This window comes from Catharus ustulatus, chromosome 5 (genome assembly GCF_009819885.2).
Source record: "Catharus ustulatus isolate bCatUst1 chromosome 5, bCatUst1.pri.v2, whole genome shotgun sequence".
NCBI lineage: Eukaryota > Metazoa > Chordata > Aves > Passeriformes > Turdidae > Catharus > Catharus ustulatus.
In genome coordinates this window covers 3,359,784-3,377,472 of record NC_046225.1, presented here as the reverse complement: position 1 = coordinate 3,377,472, position 17,689 = coordinate 3,359,784, and the positions used below count along the sequence as shown (strand labels likewise).

The window sequence follows — 17,689 nt, the reverse complement described above, 5'->3', positions numbered from 1 at the left end:
TGTGGCAGACTTCACCAATGAGCAGATGAACATCACCTTTAAAACTCCCCTTCCCCAAATGCAGTCACTCTCCAGATGTGCAGATATGACAGAGGAAGAAACAAGCTGCAAACAACAGGCAGTTTCCATTTGCACTATGGCAATCCCCTGCTAAACACAACCCAAACCAGGGAGTTCCCCAGCCTGTCAAATCTGCAAAATCTAAAGAACAGTTCCTGTCTACAACAGCACAAGGAAACCACTTAGCAATTCCAAACCTCAGGGAGAACAAACCCACAAACATTAAGAAAGATATTTCAACATCAGCTTTGATAAACATGTTTAATAATCCGCTACTTTACAGGACAGTTATTTAAAAGCTAGGCTTCAAGAGAAACATTGAGGTTAAATGCCAGTTTTCCAAAACCCACACCTAAGACCTTGAGACATCAAAAGGCAGGTTTGTTTACTCTGCCAAGAACCATCCAAGAAGCTCGGAGTTGTGGTTTGGCTAAAAACGGACACGGCACATAGGGAAGGGGGTCCCTGTCTCCACAGTGCGCTGCATCAGCAGCAGCCATTCCCAAAGGCAGCACTCGGGTCCATGGGTGTTCCCTGTCACCAGGCCATCACACTCACACCTCCTGCATGCAATCCTCCCTCCAGACAGGGAGTGACACTGCTCTTCCCTCCCATGGAACAAGGTGGTACAGACACACACTGCGGGGAAATCCCCACCCAAGGAGCAACCCAGACCTGGCACAACTTCTGGGCTGCACACAGATGCACAGGAAACACAACACACAACTGCACAGAATTACCACTCTCCCCACTACTGACACAACAGGTGAGGGCATATACACCACAAATTAAAAATTAACCTTTTCCTATTCCCAGGAATAATTTGGGAAGTTTAAATCAAATAAGAAAAAATAGAATTCTATTTATTTCATTTGCTCCTTGGTTTCAGAGAAGTTAAAATAGGTGTCAATACAGACACAGCACTTTTTCTTCCACAGGACAGCAAGTCTGCTCTGGCCATGCAATTCAGAACTGCATTTCACACCTGCTCCAGCATATTAATGCAAGTCAGTCCAAATCCAAACCTCCAGAGATGGAGGAGGAATCCGTGTTTTGGAGAAAATGAAGTTGAAAAAGAAGTCTCCACCTTGAAGGTTCCTAAGGGGAGAGCAAGGGGGTCATTTCCATCCTACCCGTGGTGTCTCTGCTGTGAGCTCAGTGCAGGACGTGGCCGGTGAGGGGCTGTGCCAGACTGCAAGGCCTGTCTGGAACGGCGTGCACCAAAAACAACTGTAAAAGTAATCTAGCTTGAGTCCCAGAGGAATTCACTGCAGGAAAAACACGGCTACAGAGAAGGTTGGCAGCCGAGGCGCAGGCCGGGGGCAGCAGACCTCGGTGACCTCCTCAGCGGGTGGGGAAGCCCCCTCGGTGGGTCCCTCCACGGCCCCCTCTGAAGCCGCCCCGCTCACCGCGGAAGTTGGTTCTGTTCCTCTCCCTGCCCCTTTCTCCCCGGCCTGCTGAAGTCCCTCCTCTTCCTCCTCCTCTGGGGGCACCCCCGCCCCGGTCGGACTTGGACTTGGGGGGCGGGGACTTGGGCCGCAGCCTCTCGATCTCCTCGGTGCAGCCGGTCAGGTGGGAATTGGGAGCCGTGAAATACGAGGAATACGTTTCTGCGTTGAAGTTGCTGTTCGTGAGGGTGGGTCCCACCGTCAGCCAACCTTGGGAACAAAACCACAGTCAGCAGAAGCAACAACAAATTTCAGGCTTCTCCATGCTGAACTTCTCCCAGTACAACACTCAAGTGACAGGGAGAAACACTCAGCTACACATCAGCGGCACTGAACAGATGGGAAAAGTCACTCCTAGAGCTTGCAAAGTTAAAATTTTAGTTGGGTATTTCTAAGGCCTGATTTTCCTTTTTAAAATGTTTTTATTACACATGGCTGTGGTAACATTCATGCTGTGCTTTCACAAGCCCCTACCTTTTCTCCCTAGTTACCCTTACACCACAGTGTTTAAACAATGCTTTTAAAAAATGCACAAGTTGAACTAGAGTAACCTGACTCTGTGAGACACTGACACACAACATGCACTGGCAGCTCAATCACGACTGAACACCTGAACGGTGTGTCCTGATGCCAGATGCAGCACCCACTGTGAGACACTGCCCCTTCAGACACTGGCAACAGCACAGCTGGATTTTGTAATGCTCTCTGATGAATTAAACACATGGATGGGCAAAAATATTGGTTCACAAAAATGTCTCTTCTGGAAAAGTTATAGAAATGCTAGTTGTCATAAACTTTCCAAACAACAGTTCTGTGACTGACAGATCTTCACATCCACCAGAAATGTATCTCCTGGAGATGTGCTGTCTGAGCTGTGACACAGATCTGGGAGCTCTGGAGGACCCTGAGATGAAGTTTGACCTAAAGCAGCAGAGCGGTTACCTGGCCGGATTGTGCTGTCCCTCCCGAAGAGGTGCAGGCGCCGCCGCCCGAGGCAGAAGTGCTCGATGATGTGGAAGATCTCCACGGGTTTCTCGATGTTGCCGATCTCCGGCTCCTCGGTGATGATGAGGTCGATGTCCACGTTGGCGTGGATGAAGTCGCCGTCGGTGCTGCGGCGCACGGTGCCCTTGATGCCCATGAGGCAGTGCTCCTGCAGACACACAGAGCAGCTCTAGCACAGCCATCCCACTCTGACAGCGCAGAAAAGGCTGAAACGTGAACTAGAGCACAAAAGCTGGAGCTACCAAAGCAGCCATTTGACAACAAGCACAGCAGTACTTTAAGCTGATGCTTGATAAACTTCACAGTGAGGTGATAAACCTCAGACCAAGGGGGAAGTCAGGTATTTGGACTTCTTCAAATACAGAACTTCAGCTGGAAAGGCTGAGAAATGTCCACAAGGCAAAAGAGAAAAATGCGATGGCAAGAGCAAGGAATGGTTATTAATTGTGATTAATGCCTGTCTCAGCATTTTGATCCTAACTTAATTAATATAACACTTTTTAAAGTTTTCAGTCATAAAACAGACAGTGGAAACAAGATGTTCTTTTTCATACTGTACCTCTGTTAATAAAGCAGCCCTCAGAATTCCCCTTAGATTCCTTTCCAGAAGATATTACTGCATAAAACCCCACAACCACCATCACACTGTCAGTGCACTCTCAGGCAGCTCATCACTTGAGCTGTAACATGCATTGCTCTCCTTCTCAAACACTGCAGACCAATTTAAGGAGTGATACGTGGCACCCATGAATGAGGAATCACCACAATTGTTCCAGGATGAAAAGAGGCTCCTACATGCTCCTTTCAGAGCTCTGTTTCTGGGAATATCAATCCTGGATGAGTGATGTTCCCCAGATCAGATACTCTGACTCACTAAGCGCCACCAGATGGCTCAGGAAACAGTTGCAGACAAGAGCACGTAATCATTCCCAAATTTTGGAAAGGGTTTGCAGAGTTGGTGGGTAAACATGAAAGGCCCAACATCAGACCTGTCAAATCTATGCAGATTGCACAGGTATTGCACTCATGCAACAGGGGATTGGACCTGCAATTTCCCTAAGTGAAAGGCAGAATACTGCTGAACAAATCACCCACCAAGCCAGGCCTCCTCAGCCCAGTCCTTAGGAGAACTATCCCAAACATTTTACTTCCATACCTTGGCACTCACAAACACCTGGGATCCCCTGACAGGTGGCACAGCATCCATTGGGAGATGCCTCAGCCACAGAACAGAGCACATTTCCTGCTCTGAGCACTGGCACACTCAGCTTGCCAACAGTGTTTGTTTCAGAGCAAACTCCATTCTCACAAACAGTTTATCACAAACAGTGACCTCAGCCCAACTCTTGCTCCATAAACACAGGAATTCCCCCATACCAGAAACTATTTTTCCTTGCTAAACAAACACATGAAGTCCCCTCAGAGCCTCCTGTGTTAGTTTTAACCTTGCCCTCATGAGCAAGCTGCACGTACTTGCACGTATATGCAATAAACACACAATATTTATACTTACAAATATTTATAACTAATACAACACACTTTCAAACAAACCTCAGATTCAAGTAAATGCAAGTAAAAAAAAGATTCCAGATATCCTAAAGGAAAGTTTATACTCCTAACAACGGCCAGTTTGAGACAGACTTGAGGATATTTAATGCTAATGAATGATGAATTAATGAGGAAGGAGTCCTGAGGTTCACTGACACCTGAAATGAATGAACTGCCAGTTACCCTCACATATACCCAAACCAATTATTTATGAGTTGCATTTACATTTCTCTAAGAAATGCAAACCAGAACACTTTTTTCCTCTGCACCTCCTTCAATTGACATCCTCCTCAAAGTATCTTAAAAAAACTGTTTGGTTTAAACCAAGCTGAGCCATTCCATCACCTGTGCTGTACAATCACCTCCAGGAAGGCAGGGGACGCTGTCTGAGCTCCCCCACACCTCTCTCTGGTCGCAGCCCTGGGCACACACCTGCTCCTGTGCATTTAGAACCAACAGCCAATCTTCTCTAGCTACTTTTTATTAACAGATTCAATTAAAAACTTACAGATTTAAAGGCTTCTTCTGTCATTGAATTTAGTCAATTTGTATTGCTAAGTTCAGTTCTATAAAATGTGCTTTGCAGAACAGAACTTGGAAGTCCCCCTTGGCTTTGTCACAAGCCTGTCACCAACACTGGGTGTGTCCTTAGCACAGACAGACAGAATGGAAACAGGAGGAATGGAGCCAATTCTTTACCTTGGTTCTTTGGAAGACAGCCTTAGGGTCTAGAGTCTTGGTCTTGCCAGGGTTGTTCTTATTTGTTTTAATCCAGCAAATGTCCTCACATCTTCTGTAACCCCACTTGCGCAGACACTAAATGTTAGAAACAAATAAAACAATTCACACAACACAAAAACATCGAGTGACCTGACTGAACACTCACTTAGGCCTGACTTTTCTTAGTCAAGGACTGTCCAGCTACTACAAACCTGCCAATGACCAAACCCCGTCTAACTGGCCAACTTCAGACTGACAAACAGCCAAAGCAAACAGATCAGTAACCACAAGCTGCCCTTGAACAGCTGCATGTGAATTGTGTTTATGGAAAGCACAGCTCAAACTAAAGAAAGAATGTTTCAGCACAGCAGGACCCAACTGGGAATTCCTAGTGCAGCATCCCCAACACAAGCAGCATTTCCCTGGCATGCAGAAAGATGACAATTGTATCTCCATTTAGGAAACAGTAGGACCTTTCTCCTAGCATGAATATTTCTGACAGAAAACTACTGAGACTTCTATTAAAAGAGTTGTAACTTGGCAACCTGCTCCTCTGTCAACACATGCAGATCAAAACCAAGACCCCAAGGAATTACAGTCACACAGTCAGTGACTCATGTGGACATTTACAGTATCTAAACAGTTAATGCCATTTAAAATCACATATCCTCTAACACACTAACAACACAGCCCTCAGTAGTTAGGGCTGAGAATTCTATACAGGGAAAAGTCAAAGATAAAAATAAACTCTTAAGCCTGTCCCTGATAAATTGAATTAAAACAACATCTTACCACTCGGCCGAGATCCAGACCCTCGCCTGAGCCGCACCACAGAAACACAAATGACCTTGGGGCTGCAATTTCTTCAATTTCCAATTTCATGATCTAGTAATAATAAGTGCAAGAAAAGCTCTCCTGAATGAAATACAAATCATCAGTTGTATCAGGAAGAACACTGAGTCTTCAGGCATTGTCCCAGACACCACCAGGAAGCAGGGAACTAATTCCTTGTTCTGCTTTGTTTGTGTGCATCGCTTTTGCTTTCCCCATTAAACTGTCTTGGTCTCAAGCCATGAGTTTTGCAGCTTTTACCTTTCCAACTCTGATCACACTGGTGGGGGAGTGAGTGAGTGGCTGCCTGGGGCTGGGCTGCTGGCTGGGATGAAACTATAACAAACAGAGATTCTACCTGTATAAAAAATTCTAGACTTAAAAGACCAATACAACCCACATGATCTCCTCCTCAGGTCTCTACTTCATTTTATCATTCCACTGGCAGCAAAAATATTTAATACAGAAGCAACAGTACTCTGTTTCTTTCCCTCTCTAAGTACTTACATGAAGGTTCTGAAGATGTTCTAAACATCCCAGCTTCATTCCTATCACTACCTATCAAAGACATTCTCTCATTTTCACTTTTAGGAAAAGCAGGCAGAATTCATGAGGACAGTGGTTCAACAATGGCCAATGACTAACATTCAAAATTAAATAACTTTGGATGCAAAGCATCTGTTAGTCATCACAAGTTGAAAGGATTCATAACACATCAAATCAAGCTTCATTCAGTGCCACCCTGAAGAAAAAGAATGCAGTAGGAGTCATTCTAGGAGGCTGTAACTCCAAACTAGGAGGATGAGTCCTGCCTCCAACACTCCAGTTCTTCTGTGAGGATGAAATGTTTTAGCCCTGGGCAGTATTGCCAGGCACCATTTTTGAATAAATACAAGAGAAAGACTTCCACAAATGAGGTTAAGTTTCTAGGGATTATTGCTGGTTTGGCCATTAAAATCTCCTACCAATCAATACTTGGAGAATGGAGGAATTTCAGTACAGCAAACTTACCTGCACTTTGTACTGGAAGACCAGCATATTAAAAAGCATGCCTTAAGAATCTCAAGAATTTCAAGAAACAAGGAAATATTTTCAATGGACATTCAGCCAAAAATCAAACAGAAAGCTCAGTGAAGGTAAGGGCAGAGAGAAAACCCAGTTTTACTAGGTTTAAGTTTTCAGCCGGGCTCAGAGAGATTAAAAAGTTGTAGTTATTAAATTAAACCCTATTTGCTTACACAAATCCATGAAATGTTCTTCACAGCACAAAGGTACTTACATCATCCCAGGTCCAGCACTTTTCATTGGCAGTGATGCCAGTCTCTCGGTAGTATTCTTCCAACGGTGGCTCCAGCAGAATCACATCGAATTTGGACTTTAGCTCCCTAATATCAAAGGCTTCCAAGTCTGCTTGCAAATACCTGTTTAAACAGAAGATGCCAGACTGCTTGGACAAGGTGCAACAGTGCCCTGAGATGCACTCCACACAGCACTTCTGTGCAGCAGCTAAGAGCAGGGTGTCCTGCCTGGGCTGTGCATCTCAATGCTCTAAATCCAGAGAACCATTACACACCCTCACTTAACTGAGGCTGGATGCTACTGCATTGTGGTTTTTAAGTAGTCTTAATGAACAGTTTTAGGATCCTAACTCAGCAAGCAGGAAACAGATGCCCACACAGCTGTACACCAATATCTAGTGCAGACTCACTGTACTCTCTGTAACCCATGGACTGTAATAGGAGGAAACATAAACATTTAAGAAGCAAACCCTCACTGCCTGGCTAACTGGGAAAGTGGTATATTTCTAGAATTATTCCAAAGATTCTAAATACTGGAAACATTAGTTTTTACATAGTATACATGTATTTCTCTATTTCTGTACCAAGCAGAATTCCCCCATGTTGATTCTATTAAATAGATGCTCACACACACTCCTTCACACCTGCACACCACTCACTGCTCCATCTATCCAAAAATTACACTGCCCTCCCCTAAATTCCTTGAACCTTAGTAAAGCTAAGAGACCACCACCTTCCCCTTCCCAAAAAGTGTGTGGAAGAGATCCACATGTGCATGTGGTGTTGCCAGAAGGCAGCATTCAGTTACTGGCTTTCCCCCATTATACTTTATGACTAAAACATGCCTATTTTAAAAAAGCAAGGTGAGTCTGCAGTTTGCACTCAGTTGTTCAGACAACTATTTCACAGGGTTTTATGTGCCTGTCATTAAATAAGGAGGATTTTTGTGGTACAGATTAAGACTACATGACAAACATAAGGTTAAGTTCAGAGAGGTCTGAATTCCACATGAAGCTGTGTCTGACACTCAGCAAAAACTCTGAGGTAATTCCAAGTCAGTCAGGACAAACGATTTCCAGACAGCCTAAACATTTTTGTCTTCAAATCCAAAGTAACGTGATTGATGGATACTGAGATAATAGCTGAACATTATACAAAAACCAGCTGCTACAAGAAAAGCTAAGGTTATACTAAGAGGCCAATTTCTTAAAGCTCTTCTCATTATCATAAACCACATGATAACATGAGATTCACCACCACATGATATTCTTTTAGTTCCCAAATTAAAGCCCACAGCCAAATCAGTTGACAATTTCATCTTAAAAAAAAAAATTCAAAGCTTTAGAGACTATAAATAATCACACACTGGAAAGAAAATCTAGTTTATACACTGCATTAAACATCTAGATTAAACTAACAAAACCACAGTGATCTTATTCTTCTATGCTTCCATTGATTCATTTGTATACACAAACAGAAAGAGAAAATGTAAATTGTAAGCAGGTGCTGAAGATAGAGATTTGCAAAGCAGACAGCTAACTTCAAACAGGTCTGGAGAAGAAAGGCATTTTCCACAAGAACACTTACATGGGAGGAGTGTTAGATTTAGATATCAGCTCATCCTTCAATCTGATGAGCTCTCTAAGTTTTGGATATTCTTCAAACCTATCTGCTAAGCCTAAGAAGAAGAAAACATGAAGTTAACAACTACTTAACAGAGTCAGTCTCTATCAATTAAGCATTGTCCAGTATTCTGAATAAGTCCAAATGTTAATACTTAGCCTCATTTTAATTTTTGTTAGAACAGAGCAAACCCTCTAAAGCAGTTTTTCGTTCAGTACTTGACAAAACCTCCTGCCCTCACCCAGCTAATCAGGGCTGTCACTGATGCAGTGTCTGTGCTCTGATCTTCCCCAGAGCACTACAGTGGACCAGGAATTCACAACTCTAGTTACCAGAACAAAACAACCTTCCATTAAACTGAAAGTGCCAGGATGATGAAAGAAGTTATTCTGGTTTTGCCCCAGCCATAAATTTCTATTAAGATCTAATTAACATTAATTCACAGCATAGTCTGTGTAATCTTTGACAACTGTTTCCAAGGTGGCACCTGGGGTGTAGCTGGTTCCCTGAGGCAACCCTTAACTGAGATTTGGTGCTGTGGTGGCAGTCATGAAGATCTGAACACATGCTCCTACATGGAGCTTTATGATGTCAATTTTCCAACCTTTCATGTGTACAGAATGCAAAGGACAGAACCCTCATTGGATGTTGTAAAAAGGAAAATATACTTTGAAGTCTATTTCATTCTCTTTTAGGGACAATGGGTTTGCTACTGCCAGCAGCAGGTTCAGCATAAACCAACAAGGTACCATTTCTGCTTCCCAACACTATCACTTCAACTTCAGTAGGAGTTATTTAAAAGGCTTCAAGTTCATTTAAAAGTACAACTTGGAATGGTACTAATAAACTGGGGGGGAAAACCTCACCCAAACCCACAAATACTTCATCTCTCTCCTTATTTTAATTCAAACTTAAGTCCCAATCCTAGGAATGCAACGATAAAAGCAAATGTCTCAGTACCTAGCCTTTGTTATCTCCTGCTACTCGTGCATAAAACACCCAACAGTTATTTTCATCCTTTTCCTCACATATGTAACAGCTTAAAGCTACTGCTGTGTTCTCCTGATTTCCACCACTGTGCTGCTCCAGCCACTGTGAGTCCAATACCCCTGGGCAGCAGCAGCTAAGCAACAGATGCAAATGAATTTCCAATCAAAAGCCCTCTAACCAAATCCAGACCCACGTGTCTCTCCCTCTTTTCCAACAGCAACATCAAAAAGATACAGCTGAGTGTTCCAGAACCACTTGTTTTCCTTTGGGCCACGTGCACTGACATGCAGCACCTCAGCAGAGTTGTGACTGTGGTGTAGAAAATGTGTGCTCACCAACGTGCAGCTGCCACAGCTCAGCCCTGTTCAAGGCTCTGGCCCAGCTGCTGCTGTGTTTATCTCCACACCAAGCCCTGCCTAAGTGTTCATCCTGTCCCTTCCCAGAATCCTTACACAGCAGAGAAGCCATGGCACACTACAGGGGCTGCTGTTTCTCTGCACTCATTTCCAAAAGAGTGCAGAACTGCCTCAAGTACATAACTGTGAAGCCCAAGTGCTTTTGAGATAAAGATCCAATTGAGCCCATTTTTCTTAAAAATCATCTAGATGTGTTTCATAGAACCATTCACAAAATATACAGAAGAATAAACTAAAACCCTCTGGAGGCAAACCAAACCTCTTTGGGCTGCCATCTAAAAACAAAACCACTTTGCCTGGCAATCTCACACTTGATAAGATACAGAAAACTGTTGTGTAAAACTGCAGAGGGAGATGTCCTGCTCCTTTTAGAAGTCAAATGCTGGGCACCTATTCTGGGAAACAGGACCAAACCATGCCTCAGTATTAGCAAGTTTAAATTCAGGCCCAGTGTAGCATCATTTCAGCAGTAAGGTATGTCTGGATCCATGTAAACTTGAAAAGCACCATCCTCTAAACCTGGGCATTCTAAAGAGCTGTCAGCAGTTACCTAATTTAGCTAGGAAACATGATCCATATTGCTTCCTGACTTAAATGTCACTATTTCCCATACTTTACATGCTTAAGTGGCAATAAAGCCCAGTACACAGGTGAACTGTAAACTTCCTGAGGTTTCAAGATCTCCTCATTAAACTCATCTACTTTCTGGAATCAAAAGAACTTAGGTTGGAAAAAAAAATCTTCCTGGTGAAATACTTTTATGTAAAACCAAGGTAAGAACAGCCTTGGTAATAATGACCTCCTAAGTAACTGAAAATAAAACCATTTATATAGATGTCTATATGATATGTATGCACATGGAACAAAAAACTAGGAAGAGTTTGTGCATCTGCACTTCCCAGAAACTATAAGGAATTAAAAAATGGGAAGAAAAACAAGTGCTACTGAATCAAATGAGTCATCTTCAAACAGTTTTTGGCTGTGACACTGACATACCAACGTCTCTGATGAAGTTCTGGGGTCTGTGTCCTGTATCCACAAAGTGCTGGCAGTAATCATTGTGTGGATTTAGGCTCTGAGTGCCCTGGAGAACAAGAAGAAGTTCAGTGAGAGCAACAGGGGATAACTGGACACACACAGACACATTTTATGTGTTACTGTGATACATGAGAAAGGAGCAGATTATCTTTTGAACATGCCTTTACAAGTTCCTTGGTCAACACCATCCTTTCAGTTCCAAAGCAGGCCCACCATTGCTGCAGCTCACTGAGAGCTGCTTCAGAACAATGCAAACACCAGAGATAGATCTGTCACATCAGCTTCTGTACCTGTGAGTTCCAAGCCTTTAAAGCTGTATTTCAGATCCCACCAGTTACAGAAACAGTTTAACACAACTAGGCCAGCTTTGACTACACTTCCAATTGCAGAAGCAGCTCACCTTAAGAAAGGTACTGGAGTCTTTGTAAATCTCTTCTTCATAGGGCAGGTTTTCTTCATCCTGCTGCAGCTCTACTTCATCCTTGGAAACAAAGCAGGTATTACAGGTGTGCATACAAGACTGAGCCGTTTCTGTCCTTCCCTTAAGAAGCAGAATCATAAAGAGAAGTGGATGTCTACAAACAGCACGTTCAGCTCCAGTGCTGGAGGGGGAAGAAATTACCTATTCCCCAAACAGTGTGCACCTCTCTGAATAACAAGGAGAGTGTTACTGGGAAAGGTCTCTGAAAGAAGGAAAGAAAAAAAAAGAACCCCTTCACTTCCAGCCCCTGACAGTGCTTTACAAGGTGCAGAACTTTACATTTTTGTCCCACAAAACTTTCATTTTTTGGACTGAAAGTATGTATTTCATTGAAGTTCTTCTGCAGCAGAACTTCTGAGCATTTATATCCACACAATCATCTCTTAACTTTCCAGCCTTTGCAGAAACAGCTTATGGTACAAGTCAGTATTTCATCTGGACTGTCCATAAATGTATCTTTAACATTCCTATTCTACAGCCCCAAAATTTACATTAACACTATCTGAAGAGCCACCAGCTGTTCATTCAACAGGTTTCTGGGATTCAGAGATCTGTTACACTGATGTACTCTGAACATCTACTACAGAACTCAGAGAGAACAGAAACTCACCAGAGACTCACCTCACATCACTTTGTGCCTTCCCACTGATCCTGGATCAACCCAGTGCACAGATTTATAAACCACAGAAGTACAACTGAAGAACTGCTAATTGATAACTCTGCCATATTATTACAGTTGTATTTATCCTATGCTACAGAAGTTGTCTGAATGCAGAATAAAATATTAAGTGCTGTCTCTCCCAATTTTGATCCCTCTAGATGTCAAAATCTTTGAGTAAGCTTCTGTTATTTCCACAGTGGAGATTTGAACCAACTCCTGAAATGCCTGATGTGATAAATAGGTCACAGCTTCCCCTTCCCTACCCAGGTGATGAACTCAGAGATACAGTCGTTTTGCTTGTATGTTTAACCAGAAACAGCTGGAGTGTTTGCAAGGAAAAGAAATGTACAGACAAGCAACAGCAAGTGTTATTAAGGCCAAAAATAACAGCTGAAAGTTGAAGTTTCACTAAAAGCTGCTTATGCCATATGAGTTACACCTGTTTCCCTCTTCCATCTTTCTCTAAATCTTGTCCTTCTGATGATGAGCACCAGTTACCTGAGTCATCCCAGTTCTCTTTTTGCCTTCATAAGTGATTTATTTAAGGAGAGTCTTGTGGTCACAACCACCAGCTTTCAGAGGGAAAGGACACAGTCACTGCAGTAACACAAGGTACCAGGTTCTTGTACATTAATTATCCATGTTTTCCAAAGCATCTGCTACAGAGTTGCTGAGTTTGGGAAACAGAAACTCCCCAAAACATTCAAACATAGTTTGTTTCAAATGACTGGAGATACATGTAATCCATGATTAAACCAAGGAAGCTTTCCTCAGCCTCCACAACAAAGGCAGGGAAGCATCCCCAGCCCACAGGCCTCTGCTTGCACAAATGAAGTAAACAGGTCAGTCTCAAATTAGGCTGGCAGACAGCAAAATCCAACCACAAGTGGTTTTGTACTCCACAAAGCAGACACTCATACAGGTTCAAACAGTGGAGTCAAATCACTTGGGAAAAGCAGCAGTGGAACAGCACTCACAGCTCCCAAAGGGTGAAAAGCCTCAGAGAGGCAGCACAAACTCTAATCCCATCACATGGCACTTCCAAATACAGAGCAGGGAGCTCACCTAACCCTGGGACAACTGTTACAATTCCACAAGAAAAGAGTATTTTAGGAGTTCTCCAAAACCACAACTCATTTTCTGGGTTTAAAATATCCATTATTCATTTTTCCAGTAGTGCATCTCTTCCCTATCCCCCACGCCCCAAGGCTGGCAAGGCAGAGCCAGGCCCCAAGGCTGGAGTCAAGCTGCAGACTGCAGTCAGTGCTGCCCTCTGTTCTCTCATCACCATGGGTCTTATGAGGAACCACCACTATAAATTCACACTTTCTCTACAGAAAAAACAAAACCAGACACACTGCTACTACTACTAATGATAACAATAACAACAACAACAACACTAATAATAATAATAATAATAATAATAATAATAATAATAATAATAATAATAATAATAATAGTAATAACCCCACTAAAATTATAACACTTTTTTTTGTATCAGATGTTCCTACATGGCTGAGAAAAGTAAAACAGTTCATCTTTTATCTCAAAAACTGCTCTCACACAGGTTTGAGGGTATGTTCATGTCAACCAACTCTGAACAAACATTTTAAACCATTTCAGAAGCTTTACCTGATCTCATCACATAGAATCTACTGCAAGTCAGGGATATAGACACAAGTCCCTTCACATTGGAAATACCTCTGATTTTAATAACAAAACTGGCAAACTTGCAAAACTTGTCCACAACACTACTAGTTAAGTCTATTATTGCTTTTCTCTAAGTTGCATTAAACACAATACAACAGGGCTTGACACCTTAAAGATCCAGATTTTTGTGTGAGTTCACATTACCAGGCTAAATTTAAGCAGGCTCAGTGAGCTCAGGAAAAAGTTACATAAATGCAGATGGAATTTTACTGTTCTTATCTCCTTGCCAATAGGGAATTAGCAATGCCTGCAGGAAACAGCTGATGACTCCACTAGAGATGTTCTACTGAGGGGTTTCAAGTTTCTTAAGTCTGTTCATCTGCTTGACTGAATTTTGTCTGAGCTGTTATTAAAATATTCTTCCATTTTAACAATATAGAAAACGTCTGGCCACTTGCAAGTGGCTGCAGCCCAGCTCAGGGTAAGTCTTCTCCACAATGATTAAGAAAATCTTAATGATAAGATTCATCTGCTTTGCCAGCCCAAGTGACTTATCCATATCTACTTTATAGGTAATTAAAAATGAGTTCTTTAACCAGGTACATGGTGAAGAAGTAAAATTAACTGATATCAACTGATCACTAATATAAGTATAAAAAACCTGCTTCACAAACATCCTTCTACCTCATGGTGACAATTTCTGTACTAAACAATGTATAGATGTACAGATCTAACACTTACCATATTAAAAATAATGTCTGTCCCTTTACAGAGACTTTCAAACCCAATCATCAAAAACCATCTTGCCATACATTAACTTTTTGGTTTGGTAAGATAAAAGACATTATTACATCAAGATTTACAAACTTCAACTGTAACATGACAAAGGCTTTGTATTTTAAAAATACTATTTGAGGCATCCAAGAGAATAGCAGACACTGCACTGTTTCATAAATACACTGACACTGATTTGATTTAACCACAGAAACAAGGTTATTAGGACATGGAAAAAAGGGAGGACACATACTGCAACCAGATCCCAAAGCAAATCATAAAGACAGCTGTATCATAATCATGCCTTTGTTTAAGCTCTTTCTATCTCTCATCTTGGCCAAAACATCACATTAGGACAAAGCTGTCAAACAGCTTTGGGATGAGCATTTGAAAAGTGAATGGCACGAGAGTTTGACACTTCAATGACCATAGAGGCATTCTAGTTTGTTTTTCTCAACCTAACTCTTCCTGGACATTTTGGACACTTAAAAGAACATCCTGAACCAAGCCTCTTACTTCCAGCTCCCTCAGAATCCCTTGTTTCTCCCACTGATGCAGCATTCCTTGGCACTGCACAGATGGGTCAGAAGACACTCTCAGCCTCCCTTGTCTCATCCCATGGGCTGTGCCTGCTGCTAACTGCAACCTTTCCTTTAGACAGAACAAAACTCTGGTCAAGATTCTTTCTGTGTGTACCCAAGCACACCCATTTTACCACTTCTTCCCACAGCCAGCCACGGCTCAGTGCTGTTCCCTGTGAGCACTTACACCAAGGCAGGCTTCCTCCTAGGAGCAGCACCAATTGAGCCTCCACACACTGGGCTTTGGTAAGTGTGCAGTTCAATGCACCAATGTCACACCTGAGCTGAGCTCTCTCTTACACTTCTGCAGTGCAAGGCATCAAGGGAGATGCCATGAGGAACACACAGACTACAGGACATATACACATATACACACACACACATGTTCTAAGCACTTCTGGGACACAACACCAGAGAAAAGTCACTTTTTCCTCTTTTTCTTACCTTATATTCTTCAATCTCTTCCTCATCAGCTTCTCCCTCATCTGGATATTTACGTTTTGCATTTGGTGCAGAAGTATCATAAGCAGCCCTATGAAAAGCCAAAAATCCTCATAGGACAATCCTCAAAAAAATGTGTTCAGAAATCTCAGATAACATGCCTTGACTGCATGTTACAAATCTGAAATAGGTTCAAAATGTCATATATGAAAAGCTGATTCCTCTCTCAGTATATTTTAGTTCAGCACAACTTATTAAGGACAGAACTCTTGAAAAGAATTAATTCCCTTGCCCTTCTCATTTTTCTGTTCTCAAAAGTACAGCTTATTTTAACCAATACAGTATATCTACAGAACTAAGCTCACTCCCTTCCATTTCTCATTTTTCTGTTCTAAAAGGCACAACCTGTTTTACCTCAAAGCAGTTTATCTACAAAACTGAGCCTGCTCACACACATGTGAGAGCTGATGAGCAGCAGCTGCACTGTCCTAGGCACATCCATAGTTCCATTAGAATTTTCGAACTGAACTGCCCTGAACTGCCCTTAGCAAAAGCATAAAGGCTCTGGGACCCAAGCAGACGGCCCCTTCTAAATTCAGAGCTCGGTTTTCCCACACAGAAACAAAGTCAGCCCGTATTTCAAGCTGCTCTCAGAAGGGAATAACCAGACCCTACTCGCCTTAGTCACGGCTCTGACCTGACTAATTGCTGTGAGTGCAATCCCATTGTATTTCCCGGGCCTGCACTCCTAGGGAGCCCCCAGATTTGCACAGCCAGCGCCTCCGATACCGACCTGCAGGTCTCCCTGGTCTCCGCGATCTCCCGCTGCTCATCCTTGCTGTTGAGCACGGCGCCGATGCTGTCGGCGTTCTCGGCGCCCAGCTGCACAGGGGGAAGGAACACAGAGTCACACCGTGCCCGGCCCGCACAGCCCCGGCCCGCAGCGCCCGCTGCCCCGGCTCTCCCGGCCGTACCTGCTGCGCCAGGAGCTGCCGGCGGAGCTTCTGCCGCTCGCGGATCTCCTGCAGACGGCTGTTCATGGCCTGTTCACGGCCTGTTCACGGCCTGTTCATGGCCTGTTCACGGCCTGCTCATGGGCTGTTCACGGCCTGCTCATGGCCTGCTCATGGCCTGTTCCCGGCCCGCTCCCGCCGCCGCCGTCACTTCCCTCGCGTCACTTCCGTGCGGCGCCGCTCCCGCAGGGAAATCCCGGTGCTGCTGCCCGGGGGCTGCGGGCCCTGTCCCGCTGTACAAGTGGAGTTCACGTTCCCTCCGCCGCTGCAGGAGCACCCCTGAGGCGACACCCGGCTCAGGCCGTGTCACAGCTGTGAGCACTTAAGCACCTGCTCGGTTTTTCTAAAGTACATCCTTTATATCCAGTTCCAATATCCACTGTGGTTATTCCTAGGTTAACCTTCATGTTTTGCTTTCATCTTCTGATCCTTTGGAAACTTCCGCTGTGAGGGAAGAGAATCCTTGAAACTCTTTTCATCTGATTTTTGGTGTCTTTCCCACTTCCTCCTGTCTCCCCTCTCCTCTGTGCTATCTATTTGGGAATGTATCTAATTCATAATTCATGCTGACTTTCTGAGAACAACTCAGAATGCAGTGAAGAATGAAGATGGAAGTAAAGGCCTGCAATAAACATCAGTTCCTACTGTCTCAAAAATGGAAACTTAACAAAACAATAAAGAAACATTACAAATCACCCTGCAGTCACAGTTAATGCTGATGTTTGCTCTCCTCACCTGTAGCTGCCAGACCCAGCGGTGTGGCAGCCAGAGCTGGGAAGGGACACTCAGCTCCCTGCTGCACACAGCGTGCTGCTCCTCTGCCGCTTTCTGAGAGCCACATAATGACACACTTCAGTGACACAAGATGTTATTCTCCTTTTTTTGAATGTGTTATATATTGTCTACATGACAATGACATTGTGCAGGTCACACAGTCACACTGAACACTGAGAAAGATGCAGGAAGAGAAGGAAATTAAAGAAATGGAGATAATACAAAAAGAAACCATCTCCAGCTACTCATATTTCTCAGTGATAGAATGTCCTGGAAATATGATGGAATTTTTGAAATGTTAAAACCAAGTTGTTTTTTTAATCTCCTTAGGACTACA

The 17,689-nt window shown here is 43.3% G+C and overlaps 1 protein-coding gene across 1 annotated transcript; it reads right to left on the bottom strand.

Annotated features, from left to right (window-relative positions):
- Positions 1-302: 302 nt before the first annotated feature.
- METTL14 (methyltransferase 14, N6-adenosine-methyltransferase subunit) lies at positions 303-16,691 on the bottom strand. The gene is made up of 11 exons (XM_033060729.1): positions 16,540-16,691; positions 16,359-16,447; positions 15,569-15,656; positions 11,378-11,458; positions 10,936-11,023; positions 8,498-8,588; positions 6,892-7,033; positions 5,574-5,666; positions 4,761-4,877; positions 2,451-2,661; positions 303-1,718 (listed from the first exon to the last, which is right to left on the bottom strand). Exons 1-11 carry the CDS (start codon positions 16,603-16,605, stop codon positions 1,405-1,407), a joined length of 1,380 nt encoding a protein of 459 aa, XP_032916620.1. The 5' UTR covers positions 16,606-16,691; the 3' UTR covers positions 303-1,404.
- Positions 16,692-17,689: the final 998 nt, after the last annotated feature.

Coding starts and splice junctions, on each gene's coding strand:
- METTL14 (XM_033060729.1), bottom strand. CDS start 16,605: ATGAACAGCCGTCTGCAGGAGATCCGCGAGCGGCAGAAGCTCCGCCGG. Junction 8,589..10,935: donor GAACTTCATCAGAGACGTTG/GTATGTCAGTGT, acceptor TCTTCTTCTTAG/GCTTAGCAGATAGGTTTGAA. Junction 1,719..2,450: donor GGACAGCACAATCCGGCCAG/GTAACCGCTCTG, acceptor TTTGTTCCCAAG/GTTGGCTGACGGTGGGACCC.